This window comes from Entelurus aequoreus, linkage group LG24 (genome assembly GCF_033978785.1).
Source record: "Entelurus aequoreus isolate RoL-2023_Sb linkage group LG24, RoL_Eaeq_v1.1, whole genome shotgun sequence".
Classification (NCBI taxonomy): Eukaryota; Metazoa; Chordata; class Actinopteri; order Syngnathiformes; family Syngnathidae; genus Entelurus; species Entelurus aequoreus.
This window is the reverse complement of record NC_084754.1, coordinates 29,099,200-29,116,778: the sequence shown is the minus strand read 5'-3', so window position 1 is coordinate 29,116,778 and position 17,579 is coordinate 29,099,200. Positions and strand designations below refer to the sequence as shown.

Sequence of the window (17,579 nt, the reverse complement as noted above, 5' to 3'; positions counted from 1 at the left end):
GTTTTTTAAGGCGGACTGTCATAACGTTTTTAGCATTCAACCAGACGTTATTGTGAGGTTTTGTATTAGTGTACCTAAAATAGGACCCAAGCACACATATTGTACAACAGATTTTCACAGCTTACATATATGTATATATATGTATATATATATATATGTATATATATATATATATATATATATATATATATACACACTACCGTTCAAACGTTTGGGGTCACATTGAAATGTCCTTATTTTTGAAGGAAAAGCACTGTACTTTTCAATGAAGATAACTTTTTTGGTGCAATATCTACATAGGTGTATAGAGGCCCATTTCCAGCAACTATCACTCCAGTGTTCTAATGGTACAATGTGTTTGCTCATTGGCTCAGAAGGCTAATTGATGATTAGAAAACCCTTGTGCAATCATGTTCACACATCTGAAAACAGTTTAGCTCGTTACAGAAGCTACGAAACTGACCTTCCTTTGAGCAGAGTGAGTTTCTGGAGCATCACATTTGTGAAAAAGAGAACTTTCATCTGAAACTCGACAGTCTATTCTTGTTCTTAGAAATGAAGGCTATTCCACAAAATTGTTTGGGTGACTCCAAACTTTTGAACGGTAGTGTATATATGTGTGTGTGTGTGTGTATATATGTATACATAGATATATAAATAGATATACCGGCCCCCAGACACATTTTTTTCTCTAAATTTGGCCCAGAGTCAAAATAATTGCCCAGGCCTGCACTAAACTATATAGACAAGGATTTTATTTTGCCACTGAAATTTTATTGACAATTTTTCCTATTAATGCAGAATACTTGTAAGGTCAGAGGTCATAGAAGTTTGTCCTTCTGTGCAAACAAACCCACAGTTGGAACTTTGTTGTGTCTCAGTCTTACTGTAATTTGAATAAACAAACCCACTTGAACTACTTCAACACATTTAATATACGAGTAGTCACTTTTTTTTTTTTATTAGTTGGAGATTTTGAAAATGACTGTAATTTAAAAATGGGTTGAAGAATTTTGAGTGCAAGTGTATATCTGCTAAAGTGGTCAGCTGTAGCTCCAAACCAACAGAACAATAGCAAACCCCCATTGTGAACACAGCTTTGATTTAAGAGCCGGGTTTAGTGATATTTTAGAGAGGACTAAATCTGCCAGCAGCCTGAAAGAGTCTGCATTTGAAAAGCCTGCAGAAAGCCTGGATTCTGTGTTGAGGGACAAATCCATGGAAACGAGGCCGAAGACTGCCATGTTTGCCCTCCGAGGGAGAACAGGCGAGGTTGCGCTTCATTCACTGCATGGACGAGCGGCATGATGGGAGGACAAAAGAAGGAATGTCTCATGAGTCAGTTCAAACCCCAAAAGTCATTCGAGAATGTTTATTTAGCGCAGTGTTGTCGCTCTCCACTTTAGCATTAAACAGACTCCCCAGAATTTTGTCATCGCAACTTTAGAAACAAATCTTTAATGTGCTTTAGCCAGTGTAATTTTTAAAATACGTCCCTTGAGAGTAATTGTTTTATTTTTTGGTAGAATTGTTATATCTTCAGCGTAAATGTTTAGTTTGTCTGTGAGGTTTTGCAGACTTAAATGAGTGACTTTGAACACCTGGTTTGGTACATTTTTGCAGCATGGTGGTAATTTGTATGTTGAAAAGGTAATTTGTTCAATGTTTTTGTTCTTTAATATTGCTTACTTTTCTGAGAACTTATCCTTATGTCGTCTCAACAACTACACCCCCCAAAACCCAGAGAAATAATGGAGGGTATGATTAAAACAAAGCCCTTCCTCAGATCAAGACTTCCCAACCCACCCAAAGATATGACATTTAGACAGTTTCAATACAAAATGTATTTTAAATATGTTCAAAATGACTGAACAGTGGAGAAACACTAAAAAAGTGGGGGTGATGCTATACCCTCAGGAAAAGCAGAGAAATGTCCTGAATAGATGTAAATACAATATTTTAACAAAAATATGTGGTATTTGTATTCATTTTGTATATTCAGCCCAATATACAAAACATATACACCCCTGTATAGTCATGATTAGAGATGTCCGATAATATCGGCCGATAAATGCTTTAGAATGTAATATCGGAAATTATCGGTATCGTTTTTCTTATTATCGGTAATAGTTTTTTGTTTTTTTTAATTAAATCAACATAAAAAACACAAGATACACTAACAATTAGTACACCAACCCAAAAAACTCCCTCCCCCATTCACACAAAAGGGTTGTTTCTTTCTGTTATTAATATTCTGGTTCCTAAATTATATATCAATAGTCTGCAAGGGATACAGTCCGTAAGCACACATGATTGTGCGTGCTGCTGGTCCACTAATAGTACTAACCTTTAACAGTTAATTTGATTAATTTTCATTAATTACTGGTTTCTATGTAACTGTTTTTATATTGTTTTACTTTGTTTTTTAGTCAAGAAAATGTTTTTAATTTATTTATCTTATCTTATTTTTTTTTTAAAAGGACCTTATCTTCACCATACCTGGTTGTCCAAATTAGGCATAATAATGTGTTAATTCCACGACTGTATATATTGGTATCGGTTGATATCGGTATCGGTAATTAAGGGTTTGGTCAATATCGGAATATTGATATCGGCAAAAAGCCATTATCGGACATCCCTAGTCATGATTATTCTGCATGATGTTTCCCCCCAACAATTATGCTCTATTTGTAGACAAACTTGCAAATTTCAACGTCATTGCTGTAAATTCTGATTAAAGGTTTGCAACTTTTGCAAGCATGCTTGTAGGTAATACATCATTCCAAAGCAAACCACGCAGCAATACTAAAGACGTACTTCTGTCTGGCCACTTTTTGCTATGATACTAATGTACATAACTTAAGGCAAAACTGGTGCTGGAAGCATAAGAATTCAAAAACAGTTTTAAGGCAGGACAACAATCTTCTTTTCCAACTTTTGCTTGGGAAAGATGAGGCTTCTCATAACGGCGTCTAGCTCCTCCAGAGCCAGCTGGGCATGAAGCACCGTGACCTCATCTGGGTCGGAGCGAACCACCCACTTTAGCGCTCGGTACAGATCCAACAAAACATCCCTGAGGACCTGGACAAAGGACAGACAAAATGGTCAAGTAGAACAGAGGACTGGCTGCAACAGAGTTAATGCAAGAATACAATCACTTCATAATACAACAATTGCATGCGCACACAAAGAAACAAATCTGGAGACCCTCCCAGCCAGTAACGTGTCTTGGTTAATAAACATATTGACAGAGCAACTGACTGAAGAATCGACTGGGATAATCCTCCCTTGTGACCTTTTACACCCCACTCAAACCCCCACTGACTGGCCTAAACCTTTGTGATGTGGTCTGTTCTCATGTCTGCAGGTATCATTAGACTCTGCACAGCTGGTGCACTGCTGCCTTTCTGCAATGTAATGACAGGCCCTGGTCTGAGTTTAGCAGACAGCTCACTTTACAGCCACACCTGAGCCACCGGGTTAGGACACCAACTCGAGGGTGATGAGAGTCTTTCCATACATGCAATTAATCATTTGTGGGGGGCCATAACAGACACATTTAGCGCTACCTTTTCGCCCTCACCCATTATAAGAGGACTGTCATAAACACATAAGAGGACTGTCTGTGAATGTAGTTGTCGTTAGTAGTCATATCTATGCAATAGCTGCCATCATAACTCTGCTTTTTAGCACAAAGAAGATGTAACAGCAGAGAACATTGTTGCCAACTTAGCGATTTTGTTGCTATATTCAGCAAAAAAAAATTTTTTTAAAGCAACAGCACACATCTACTGCAGAGACTGACAAAAAAGCATGTATTAGCTCTTTTCAACCAGCAGCTGGTACTGCTGTGAACCCCTCCCCCATCTAAAAGACCTACTCAGTGGCCTAGTGGTTAGAGTGTCCGCCCTGAGATCGGTAGGTTGTGAGTTCAAAACCTGGCCGAGTCATACCAAAGACTATAAAAATGGGACCCATTACCTCCCTGCTTGGCTCTCAGCATCAAGGGTTGGAATTGGGGGTTAAATCACCAAAATGATTCCCGGGCGCGGCACCGCTGCTGCCCACTGCTCCCCTCACCTCCCAGGGGGTGAACAAGTGGATGGGTCAAATGCAGAGGACAAATTTCACCACACCTAGTGTGTGTGTGACAATTATTGGTACTTTAACTTAACTTAACCTCACCGTTCCATTTTTTTATGATATAAAAAATACGAAGTTACAGAATACATTTAATTTGTAGTCCCAAAAGTGGTGTTGAATAAGAATTATTTAGATTAATCACAGTGTTGATGTGGATTGATTTAGTTTAATCATATTTACATTCAATTTTAATCTATATTAATCATGTTTCATTTTGCGGTTTTTCTAAACATACATTGATCCACAACGTGGACCTACTATACCTTTTTTATGTGCTATTTTAAAGTGGAAGCGCTTTGGTGAAAAGACAAGTTATGTGAAAAGCGTATACACATTGTGTTGTTTACAGTAGAATGTCCTCGCGTAGATAGAGCGCTGACATCTTCAAAGGTCTGTTAATTATTGTAGTCATTTTGTGTTTGTTGTCCACATCTTAGTTAGACAGGGTATGTGTGATGGTATATTCTGGGGTGTTGAACGTTCATAGTGGTGACTCAAACTGTACTAAATTCCTCTATGAACATCTTCATCCAGATCCTTAACTCACTATAATTGATTGGTGCATTTGGTATTTTAGTGTAATCCTGATAATTGTGTGTCCTTCCATTTCCTGTTTTACTGTGTCAAAATGAGTGGGACAGCAAATGTATAACTGACTGACGGGTCAGTGCACCACCATTGTTGTTCTACGGTCACTGACAAACTAGGAAGTGGAGTAAATGTAAAACATTGTTTCGTTCGGTGAAAAGCTGACGAAAGGTAAAACCTTTCCAGAAGACACCACATTAAATTAAAAGACCTGTCACTCTGACACCTCCCACTTTCCAAAACACAATACTTAAAGCAGCGTAGTGAGTACACCAGCACAACTTTGTATATTTCACCAATAATAATTAGTTAAAGAAATCTGCTAAAAAAATATATACCGTATTTGACATGCTTCTTTGGATAACCGTTCAATAAGCCTGCATTTTTTATGAAAAGCATTCCAACCAATATAAATGGAAAAAATGCTTGCTTGAACCTGTATGGAAACAATATTGGGAAAAATAGAAAAATCCCAGCTAGATGTGTTTTTTACATCAAAAGAAGGGCAACTCTAAAGCAGTGTTGTGAACAGAACTTTCTCATACTCTGAGGCCATTTTTGTTTTACTAAACAGACATTACGAAATGATGGAATTAATGTACGGAATATATTTTAAATGTCAATTAAGCACATGTCAACCAATTAGCTGGGATAATTTTCTGACTCACGTTTTATGCTTGCACTTTTCATGGTGCATAATCAATGTGCTGCTTTAGCAAATAAATAAAAGTATGTCAGCAACAGCTATTAGATTTAAACAATTTAATAAAATGGTGATTTTGTCCAAACATTTTTTAAATATTTTTAACTAATATTACTATTGTATAAAACTTCCTGTGATTGGCTGTCAATCACCTGACTTACCCGTGAGGTCATCGATAAGACCAGGAACACATACCCTGAGAGTCATGTGCACAGCTGACACAAATCCTTGTGAAAGAGGTGCCCGGATATAATTCACACGCACTCTTCCTCCTCTTTTTGTTGGTGGACATTGTGTGCGTTCTTGATGATAGACCTCACACACTCACACTCACACTCACACTCTCTCACTCACATATACAGCACATACACAGCCACGTATGGATAAATATGTGTTGATCTATACCAGGGGTGTCAAAGTCAAGGCCCGCGGGCCAGATTCGGCCCGCAAATTAATTATCTATGGCCCCCAGGATTATATTTGACTATTAAAACCGGGCCGCAGGCCACAGCCGCCTGCTGCTGTTTTGCACGCACCAATACTCCATCAGTGTTGGCGCTAGGAATTTTCAAAATGGGGTCCCAGGAACCCAATCAAGTCACAAAAATGGGGTCCCACAGTACATGTTTAGGGTCCCACTATTTTGTAAGCGTTTTGAAAACAAATGATAAATGTATGCAATATCCTGTTATATCTCACATTCTATATTGTGGTTTGGAAAAAGGTTGTCATAAACGTTACTGAATTCATAAAAAAATAATACAAAAGAAAACACATTTTTATTCATATGTAAATGTATTCAGTTATAAACGAATTATTCAACAATTATTCACTTTCTTCTTTCCTTCATGGATTTAAACTTTACGCTGCCGTATTTTTTAAAATATTTTTATTGTAATATTTATAGAATGTGTTTGTTCTATTTTTGGCCAAAGTAAGACAAAGAAAACAATCTGAAGTTGTCTTTATTTTGTAGTTTTAATGCCATGATTTTAATAGTCCGGCCCGCGTGTGCACAGATTTTCCTCCATGCAGCCCCTGAGCTAAAATGAGTTTGACACCCCTGATCTATACCAACAAACTGAAATATATACAATTTCGAAAGACAAGTCGGAAATCTTCTTCATTGGAGTAGTTGTCAAAGCCTTCTGACAGAAGCAAGGAATATCAGGCTGCAGCACACCAGATATCGCACACCGTGTCCTCAACAACTATACTACATTTTATCTTCGTCGGCTCGCTCATTCACACACTTTGTCTTTGTGAGTTACCTGAGTGGTTTTGTGACTAAGGCCTCGGATCAGCTGGGTAATAACATGGACTGCAGCTCGCCTCACCTCTGCTTCCTTCTCGGTTTTTATCACAGCAGTTAAACAGGAGCTCAGCTGCACAACACAAAAGAGGCATCACTGCAGTCAATAGTAGCTAAGCCAATGTCAGACCTCTATCAAAAGACAAGCACTTTGGATGCATATTTTATTATTGTAGTATTATTAGAAATAATTTTTAATGGTGTCCATCAATGCGTTTCCACTCACCTCCTGAGCCAGTGGACCGAGGGCATAGTCTAATCTCTGGCAGAGTTCCCCCAGGTTAGACAGACTGCTGGCCCGGACGCTTTGGTCCGAGTCTCTCGTTCCTCTCAGGAACACAGCCACCAGGGGATGACCCAGGTGCGGCGCCAAATCGCCTACAGATGAGAGGTGAGAAAGATGAGGTTGAAGTCAAATACTGTCACACAGTGTGTGTTTCCCTGCAAAGCAATGATTGACAAGCAATGGGGAAAATTGGGATAAAAGTTGCAATTAGAACAATGCCAAAAACCCTGAACATACAATGTGACTTCTGACCCCAGCATTTTCCTGTTCAATACTAATTTTCAAGTAAAGTAAAATGACAAGGAATATGAACTTTATTTTCATGACTTTTGACGTTACAGAGTGGAGGTGGGAATCTTTGGGCACTTCACGATTCGAAAACGATTACGATTCAGGAACTACGATTCGATTAAAAATCGATTACTGATGCATCTTTAATTTATGAATATTGATCCAGTTTTACATTTCTTTTCGTTTCACTAAATAAGCTTTTATCACTTGCAACTTTTAAAAACTGTGCATTTTTAATAAGAAACAGTTATATTAATTCCCATCACATTTATCAAATTAATGTAAATGTGAGCAAAACTGGAAGATAAGTGCCCTAAAATAAAGGAGCTGGTCAGATCTCTCAGTGAGGTGACTCGCTGCAGTCAGCCACATTTTAGAACTGTCTGCATTACCTTATTTACAATAAATAAATCGATGATTGATCATTGACATTTAGTAAACGATTTTATAGTCGTCCATGTCTGAAATGCGATGCATCTAAAAATCGATTATTTTTCCCATCCCTATTACAGACCATCTGTTGTACAGTGCCAAACATTTTAGGAAAAAGACTGGAGAACATAAATCACACTTGTGTAGCTCACCTTGTAGAGCGGCCAACCAGAAACTTAAGGGTTCCTTGTTCAAATCCAGCTTTCATCATTCTAGTCACTGCTGTTGTGTACTTGGGCAAAACACTTCAGCCACATTGCTCCCAGTGCCCCCAACATGGTGTAAATGTAGCTTAATGCAGTTCATGGGTTTCTAAGTGTAAAGCGCTTTGAGTCACTAGAGGAAAAAGTGCTATATAAACATTATGCACTTCACTTCAAATTGTTGAAATGTTTAGATTAAGATGATTAACTCGTTTAACAAAAAATTAGGACTGTTAAATTTATTGCATCGACTCAGGTGATTGTTTCCAAAATATTATAGAGTAATCATGTATAAACATAGATTAATCACATAATTTATTTTTTAGGCACATGCTCCTTTACTTAAACCAGCGCTTTTCAATTATTTTCTGTTACGCCCCCACTAGAAAGAAGAAAATATTTTGCACCCCCAATTTTCCACCACAACAATAAACAGTATCATTTGTTTATAAAATTATTTTAGGTACACCTCTGCATAACATTGTGTACGCAAACAGTGGTGTTGTATGCGTTAACCCAAATATTTTTGAAAGAACATAATTTGATATTGTTCTAATGTGTGTCAACTTGAGACAATAATATGTTCATTGATTAGAAGTAATTGGACTTCTTTCACTCATCATTCTAGAAGGTTTATGCTTTTAAATTACTAAAATTAAAAATCGGAAATCAAATCGCTTATGCAATTTTGGCGAAAAAAATTGCAATTAGGATTTTTCTTCTGGCCTTTCTTTCTGGCATGACATCTGGACAATATGCCTTTTCCATCACAGACTGAACTATGGAAGGCATTACCAAAAGAAATCAATTAAGCTCAGATATGAATCTGTTCTCATCAAAGGTAAAGTATCAGCTAGAGGGAAAACTTGGCCCTGGTTGACCTTGTTTTTTTTTAACGTCTTACCTTGTACTTTGTATTTTTTTTCACTATGCAATATTTTAGAATATTGATGGATTGTATGGTGTATTAAGAGTTTGTTAAACTTTCTAAAAGCCCACCTAGGGACAATAGTTGGAAAATAGCATTAGCAATGAACTCTCAGCGCAGCACATCAGCTGCATTCATGAAACTATGTTGAACTGTATCATCCCTGTTCTAATAAAATTCTATTCTACTCTATGTCTCCCTCTTCTTACTCTATACGCCAGTGACGTAAACATACAATAACATGCTAAATCTGATGTTGTCTTCAGCTGGAGCTGCTGCCATGGTTAATGTCCTCAACAAAATGAGCAAGGACCATACATCAGCCTTTTTTAAACACAAGGTCTTCAATCGGTACCCATAATAATCTCTAATCGCAACACAACGTAATTGATGTATGAGAACGTGCAAGAGTGCTTCAAATTAGTATAGGCAATCGTGGCGATTGCATAACAGTCTGAAGGGTGCATTACTGTCATCACCTCTCTTTTGCAGTGACCTTTTAGCACCACATCTTACTGTCAGCTATTTGTGGCATGCAGTGATGTTACTAATTTGCAGATTTGTGAGTCATATTGAATGTTACAGAAATTATCAAATTAATTTTGCTTATGGTTGAATGTTGTCAGGAGTTGCAACGACAGTGGAAATCAATCCTCTGTCATAACTGTGGGTTCCATGGCTTGGAGGAAAATGGCTGCCTACAAATGCTACCACACGGATCTGTCAGTAGACGAGCAAAGAAAGAAGAGGGGGCTGTAAGATGACTTGCCAGCCTTTCAAGCCCTTTGTGATGTGATGATGGACAAATGCTAATCAGAGGGACAGTTAAGTCATAATGTAAAATTGTCAATCCATATTCCATTAATTTTTTACATATTACAACACATTTGTGACCCATTTTGGCATACACACTCCCTCATAAGTGGTTATTGTGACGTGTAACATGTGTATATGTGCGTATAGTTATTATAGTTCACTTTTCACTTCTATATCTTCTTCTTCTTCAGCCTACTGCACTCCACTGCAGGAGGAAGGCCTCTTCACCAATTTTCCATTTTGTTCTATCCTGAGCTATTCTCTGCCAAGCAATGCCACGCTGTGCTGTTAACTCATCCCTCCATCTTCTGCTTTGTCTCCCTCTTTTTCTGATTAGATGTCTACGAGTCAATTATGTTGTCTTGTGTGTCCATCTGTTGTCATACCTCCTGGCTAGATGTCCTGCCCATCTCCTTGAAGGTCAACATAGTAGCCTGCACTCCTGATTTCTGTCTTATGTCTGTATTTGACACCCTGTCCTCTTTTGTTACACGCGTCATTATTATTTCCATCTATGTCCACCTCCCAAATAACATACTAGCCCAGACCTGGGCATTGTACGGCCCGCGGGCCGCATCCGGCCCTTTGCGCATCCCTGTCCGGCCCGCGTTAGGCCAATCATAAATTACAAAATAAATTTCAAAAAGTATCTATGTCGAGTGTGCAATACAACGGTGCTGCTTTTGTTTTGAAAAGCGTTATTTGTATTACTTCCGTGTGGACGTATGCGCGTGTGCGATTGTGAGTGAATTGAACTGCGCAATCACAAATTACAAAATAAAGTTTAAAAAACATCTATGTCGTGCGCGCAATACAACTGTGCTGCTTTTATTTTGAAATGTGTTATTTATGCCGTATGTCCAGGGGGAACCTGTGAGTGAAGGTGCATAGAGACAAGTGATGAGACGCTAAAAAAAGAAAAGTTGATGACGAATGGCGTGTTTTCAACAAGACATGGACTGCCAAGTATTTCTTTACATAAATTAATGGTGAAGCCGTGTGCTTAATTTGTGGTACACAGCTTGCTGTGTTTAAATATCATTTTAATCGCCACTACACGAAGAAACACGAGGGAAAATACCGGAATGTGTCTGATGAAGCACGCGCAAGGGAGGCTGATGCGTTGATGGTAAAACTGCAAACCCAACAAGGACTTTTTGCCAAATTTCACCCCCCCAGAGATGCAGCCGTCAGGACAAGTTTCGTCATTTCTCACAAAAGCGCCAGAAAAAAAAGTAAGGCGTTTTCTGACGGAGAGTTTATTAAGGAGTGCTTATTGGACTTTGTTGCGCTGATATGCCCGGAGACATGGACTGTTTTTCGCTAACTTTGGATGAGAGCTGCGATGTACGTGACACCACCCAGCTGCTCTTCTTCTTACGTGGGATAACTGCAGACTTTCAAATCACGGAGTAGCTGGCAGCCATGCAGTCAATTAAAGAGACAACCACAGGTAATGACTTGTTCACATAGGTAAATGCGTGTTTGGACATGTTAGGACTGAAATGGGACAAGCTGGCAGGTGTGACAATCCAATCCACTTTATTTATATAGCACATTTAAACAACAAAATGTTTCCAAAGTGCTGCACAACAATATTAAAAAGAATATTCAAATATTATCCTTAGCTCCACCAATGACTGAATAAAAAGAAAAAACAATTACATATAAAACCAATATAAAAAACAATATAAAATAAATATGATTAAAAACTATTTTTAACAACAGATGGTTGTCCAAATCTGATGGGGAAAAATGTTGGATAATGCAGGATAAAGTGACCATCAAAAGCAATCTGCTTTTGTATAAAGTTAAGTTAGGTTAAATTAAATTATTATTATTATTATTAATTATTATTATTATTATCATCATTATTATTTATCTTATGGTATATCAAAAATAATATTGAGCAAAATTTAATTGAAATATTGTCGTGTGGCCCTCCAGCAGTGCTCGGGTTGCTTATGCGGCCCCCGGTGAAAATTAATTGCCCACCCCTGTACTAGCCTAATGTACATCATTCTCAAATGTGTGAAATTTTCTTCAGTTTGTAGATGGGTGTTTCCAGGGCAATGCCCTGTATAGTACATGCAAAATCATCATTTAAATAAGGCGGTCTGCACCACTTCATGATTGCACACAAAGTGTAAGTACATCGCATGCAACACGCCCACTAATAGTACACACAATTTCATAGATTGCACATGCTGTTTACCAAGTGGTGTTTGGATCTTAGTAAGTCCGGCCCTATGTATATTAATTTAGGTTGCTAAGTGATGTTAATTCATAAAATAATCACTCTCCTATTTAAGAGTATGTTCACAAAATATTTAATAACTTTGCTCCTGGTTTATTTTGTCATTTTTTTCTACAAATTCAAACCTTTATTTGGCTGATGAAACAGAAGTTTTTTTAATCATTACAAATATTAATCAGGATACATTATGCAATTGTTCTTTAGCTGAATGTTGTGCAGCTCATCCTTGAGTACTAGAACTTCAGTTGAGGCGATATAGCTCGGTTGGTAGAGCGGCCGTGCCAGCAACTTGAGGGTTGCAGGTTCGATCCCCGCTTCCGCCATCCTAGTCACTGCTGTTGTGTCCTTGGGCAAGACACTTTACCCACCTTCTCCCAGTGCCACCCACACTGGTTTAAATGTAACTTAGATATTGGGTTTCACTATGTAAAGCGCTTTGAGTCACTAGAGAAAAGCGCTATAAAAATATAATTCACTTCTCTTCACTTCAGTAATGTCTGGTGTGGGAAACGTGCAGCTACAGAAGATCCATTGCGTCTTTGTTGCTGAAGGATATTTCTCACGAAAGGCACTAACAATACACGATAGCAAATGTTTGCAATTCCCTCTTCCAGCCTTTCTCCCATTAGATTCATGACTCTCTCGGCCCTGTCTGCTCCGTTTTATCATGTCTTTGCACCCGCTCAGCTTAAATAACCAGTAGTTTATTCTCTATTTAGGTTCAGAAAGATAAGGTTGTGGATCCTCATTTGTCCCAAAGAAGTAGTTTTTGTTGTCTATTACCAAGTCTGCCGTGATTAGAACACACACACGTTTGTTGCCGGATGTAGGAAGTATGTCGCTTTGTGCTCTGTAAAATCAATGCGCCCAATTAAAATGACGTATATACTACTTAATACGTAAATATTACATTACATTATGAATGTGCCTGTTACTACATTACCTACATACTTACAACGTTGTATATAAAATGTTGATATAGGTTTTTTAGAGTGCTTTATACGCACCATAGGTGAATCACATTAGCTGCAATGTTAGCTGCATACTGTGAGCGTTTATTTAGTTTAGAATGCTCAAAAAATATGACATCTGCATTTTTGTCCCACACAAGCATTGTGAATGACAAGAAAAATTCCAAAAAAGGGCAGTTCCCCTTTAAGTTTTTAGTGCCATGAAACATCAAACATTGCTGGTTTCCTCCATATCACATAAAGACAGTGTAAGAAGTGAAAGGAGACCTACTCTATGAACAAATCAACATGCCACAAAATTGTTTAAAATGTATCAATCTGAGGCAAACAAGCCAGAAGGAACTCTAGTCCTCAGTCATGTACATCTGTCACTTGCCTCCACTTCCAATACAAGCCGCCAGCCAAGACAGTTTCAGGCTTTATTTTGTACACTTGCTATAAATCGAAGTCCTTTAACAACAAGCTGTGAATGTTGCTGCACTGGCAGCCATACAAAAAAAGAGAGCTGGCTAAGGAGCCGAGATTTGGCTAATAGTGTTAAGATCTGTGAAGACTGTCTGTAAATTACAATTAAATTGTCTAAAGCCAGAGGAACAAAACTGTTCTTTGATCTATTTATCCAAGATCACAAACTAGACAAACAAAGCTCTGCTATTATCTCTTCAGTTTAACAGTGTTTAATGTTTTCAAGTAAGCTAAAAAACTGAAGGTCAACTCAACCTTTAGACAAATAAAAAAATGTCTCTTTCAGGGAAGCGAAACAATGGCAATCTGGCAGATAAAACCCAGAAAAGGCAAGAAAGCCGAACTGAACTACGGGTACGTTATGCATGGAAAAAAATATTTGATAAAAAAATGGCAGTTCCAATTATGATTGACAAGCATCACCTTGTACAATAGAAATGAACAAAACAACTCAAAATAATCTACAAAACCAAAAAGTGTGTTAAATGAAATGATCACACACCTAAACATGCAGACTGTAAGGGCAGGCCAGTGAGGGGCAAAGTAATCATGCTCAAGCCTATCGTGACTGTCCCCAAGAATGTGACGTGATGCACACTTGCAAAACTCCCTTGATTACGGTGTACTTGGCAAAGTGAGCACCATATTTTACACTGCCAAACAAGGGTGTGGGACACACAACCTAATCCAAAACCTGTGGAATTAATGAAATACATACCGTATTTTTCTGACTATAAATCGCAGTTTTTTTCATAGTTTGGCCGGGGGTGCGACTTATACTCAGGAGCGACTTATGTGTGAAATTATTAACACATTACCGTAAAATATCAAATAATATTATTTAGCTCATTCACGTAAGACACTAGACGTATAAGATTTCATGGGATTTAGCGATTAGGAGTGACAGATTGTTTGGTAAACGTATAGCATGTTCTATATGTTATAGTTATTTGAATGACTCTTACCATAATATGTTACGTTAACATACCAGGCATGTTCTCAGTTGGTTATTTATGCGTCATAAAACGTACACTTATTCAGCCTGTTGTTCACTATTCTTTATTTTTTTTAAATTGCCTTTCAAATGTCTATTCTTGGTGTTGGGTTTTATCAAATACATTTCCCCAAAAAATGGGACTTATACTCCAGTGCGACTTATATGTTTTTTTCCTTCTTTATTATGCATTTTCGGCCGGTGCGACTTATACTCCGGAGCGACTTATAGTCCGAAAAATACGGTATTCAAAATACATCTTTCAAAAAAGTCCTCACCTGTTCTCCTTTCTGGATTAATTATAATCAATAATATACTTTTTAGGGATCTTGCGATCAGAGTTTTATGCTGCTAATTCTGATCATCCGTGAGTGAGATCGGACGATACCTATACCGATCACATGTATTAACTGCAACATTTTCAATGTATTTATGGTGAGTGATATTGACAGTTTAACAATATCAACACAATATCTAAACTAGTTCCTTATTATCTTTTATTAAACTTGTCAGAGCAAATGGCAAATAATGTTTTATACACTCAACTTTTTCAGAACTTTTTTGTCCTTTACCTACTCTATGTCAATCAAATTAAGTAATCCCCAGAAGGTTAAGTCAAGTGACTGAAAATAAATACTGTACAGTGACAGCTAGAGGGGATCGGCTTTTGTGATTGCCATTAAAAGGCATTATTCGGCAATGACGATCAGGTACTTTTAATGAAAATCGGCCAATACTGATTAGTGGAAGATCGATTTAATGATTGGCACATCATTTAATGATTATGATCCTACCTCACACTCTGAAGCTCCCCCTGGCAATCCTATCTCTTTCCTGACTGCAATACAGTTTCTCTCATTGCTAACATTGTTTGTTTAAAAAGTAATAATGGGCTAATACATATTTCACTAATCAATTTATGACTTCAGCTCAGCTTCTTCAGTCTCTACAATGTTCATTGCTGTAACTGCTTCATTAATCTGTCTAATATCATCCTCCTCATAAAATATGATTACACGTCCCCCCTGGTTCCTATGCTATGCTGTTAAGTCTCTATGTCTGTCATGTCTGTGTGATCATGTTTTGTTTTAGTCATGTTCGGTTTTGTTTTTGGACTTTTTGTGCACTTTTGTTTGTCACCATAGCAACCATTAGTTTCACCTGGTTCACATCGTCATGTCACGCACCTGTTTCACGTTTTGAGTCACGCACCTGTTTTCACTAATCATGTCACTATTATTTAAACCGATTGTTGCCAGGAAGTCTCCCTGGCGACATCACACTCTTGACTCACCCTCTACACACCCTCATGCTGATGATCCATGCTGCTCTTTTTTCATGCTTTTTCTCGTTCCAAGTAAGTTTTATTTATTCAGGCCATAGTTGTGCAAGTTTTGTTTTATGTCCATAGTTCTGCCTTCGTGCTAGTGTTTTATTTTCATAGCCACGTTTTGTACCTCCGCTGTGAGCGCCTTTTGTTTGTACTTTTTTGAGTTAGAATTAAATATGTATTCATCTTCACGCCATGTCCGGTCCAAATCATTTGCACCACGGGAGAACAAACCACGCCAAAGTCCAAGTCCTGACAATGTCTAAGATTTTTTTTTTAAAGGAATATTTAGGAAATCCTAAATGTACAGTTTTGAAATGTTTGGATATGCATGAGCACTAGTGGAAAACATTACCTTTGTTTCACAAATGATAAGCAATTCACCAGAGTGCACCATTTTCAATAAATAAAACAATAAAAAAAATATATGTGGCTTTGTACAAAATGTGATTTGTACAACATAAAATATAACAGAAAATGAAATGTTAAACTGTGAGGAATTATTACTTTGTCTCATATGTTGCCTCTTAAATGCGTATCGATGTTGTTTAGGGCTGTCTTGTTTGTAGGTATATTTCAGCTCATTTATTTTGCTTTACTTATGTCCTCTGTGTGTTTATTTTGTATTTGCATGTCTCATGACACTGTATGTAATATTGGCTGCATTTCTGATAGTTGTTTGTGTGCCAAGTTGTTCCAAACCACAGCAGTTGTTACCTAGCTTGTAAAGATTATAATAAATCCATTAAAGAACATGGCCTGGCGTTTCCTTTAACTCACACACACACACATCTATACCTTTTGGCCACTCTAAGCCAGTAATTTCCAGGAGTTATCTCACCCTCTGAATACCCTCCGTTTTACTAATGATCTCCAGAGTTGTAAAAATGTGTAGAATAAATATTACATTTCAACATTTCTGTCAACGAAGATTTGCGTACACCTGTGACACACGTTTCTTTTAGTACGGCGTGGTGCCAGGCAGGTGGCTGTTGCAAACAAAACAAATACCTGTGCAAGCAGATATTCTAAAAACGACATCACTAACAACATCAAATCCAAATATCTGTGAGGCAGGTGCGGTAAGAGCTTGCAGTCTTATAAACACTTACATCATGTTTTGCTTTCATTATAGGAATTATATAAGGCTTTTAATTTAGTGTGGCTCCTGACAGCTTAGTTTTTTGTATTTTTGGTCCAATATGGCTCTTTGAACATTTAAGGTTGCCGACCCCTGGTCTAACTGAACAGAACTGATGGGTTAGATTTTGCCCATGGTCGACGAATATAAATATACCACATTTTTTGAAGAGAAATAAACAGATGATGACATGTAGTAGTGTATACTGACCGGTCACTAGATGCCAGTAACTTGCTGGATGTGCCAGAGTCATGTATAAAGAGAGTATGAGCAACCCGGTTTCAGGCAATCTCCTCAATGATTGGTCAAAAGTCACTCACATGACTACAGGGTGCCATGATTGTTACCAACTTTGCCTGATGCTATGTGTCTGCGGCGCGTCTACATTCGTTTTTCGAAGTGTAAAAATGCCCTGTTGTGCAGCATGGAGCTGATCCAGCAGCAAGAAATGTGGAAAGCTTTAACTCAGCTCCCAACTACTACATTTGTAAAGTTACAAAAGATTTAAAGTTAGTATTATTTGCGGATGATACAACAGCGTTTTGTTCAGGAGAGAACACACAGAAGATAATACAAATAATAACAGAAGAAATTAACAAATTAAAAAGATGGTTTGACAATAACAGACTATCGTTGAATCTCAGTAAAACTAAAATAATGCTATTTGGTAACAGTAGAAGAGAAAGTCAAACACAAATACAAATAGACGGAATAGAAAT

General features: G+C 37.7%; 1 protein-coding gene across 1 annotated transcript in view; it reads right to left on the bottom strand.

Moving 5' to 3' along the window:
• Positions 1 to 332: 332 nt before the first annotated feature.
• tango6 (transport and golgi organization 6 homolog (Drosophila)) overlaps positions 333 to 17,579 on the bottom strand; it is a 41,359-nt gene continuing 24,112 nt past the window's right edge. Inside the window, exons 16-18 of the mRNA XM_062035440.1 lie at positions 6,973 to 7,124; positions 6,706 to 6,819; positions 333 to 3,081 (exon numbers count right to left, since the gene is read on the bottom strand). Of these exons, the coding sequence (XP_061891424.1) occupies positions 2,905 to 3,081; positions 6,706 to 6,819; positions 6,973 to 7,124 (443 nt within the window). The 3' untranslated portion in view covers positions 333 to 2,904. The remainder of the gene's footprint in view (positions 3,082 to 6,705; positions 6,820 to 6,972; positions 7,125 to 17,579) is intronic.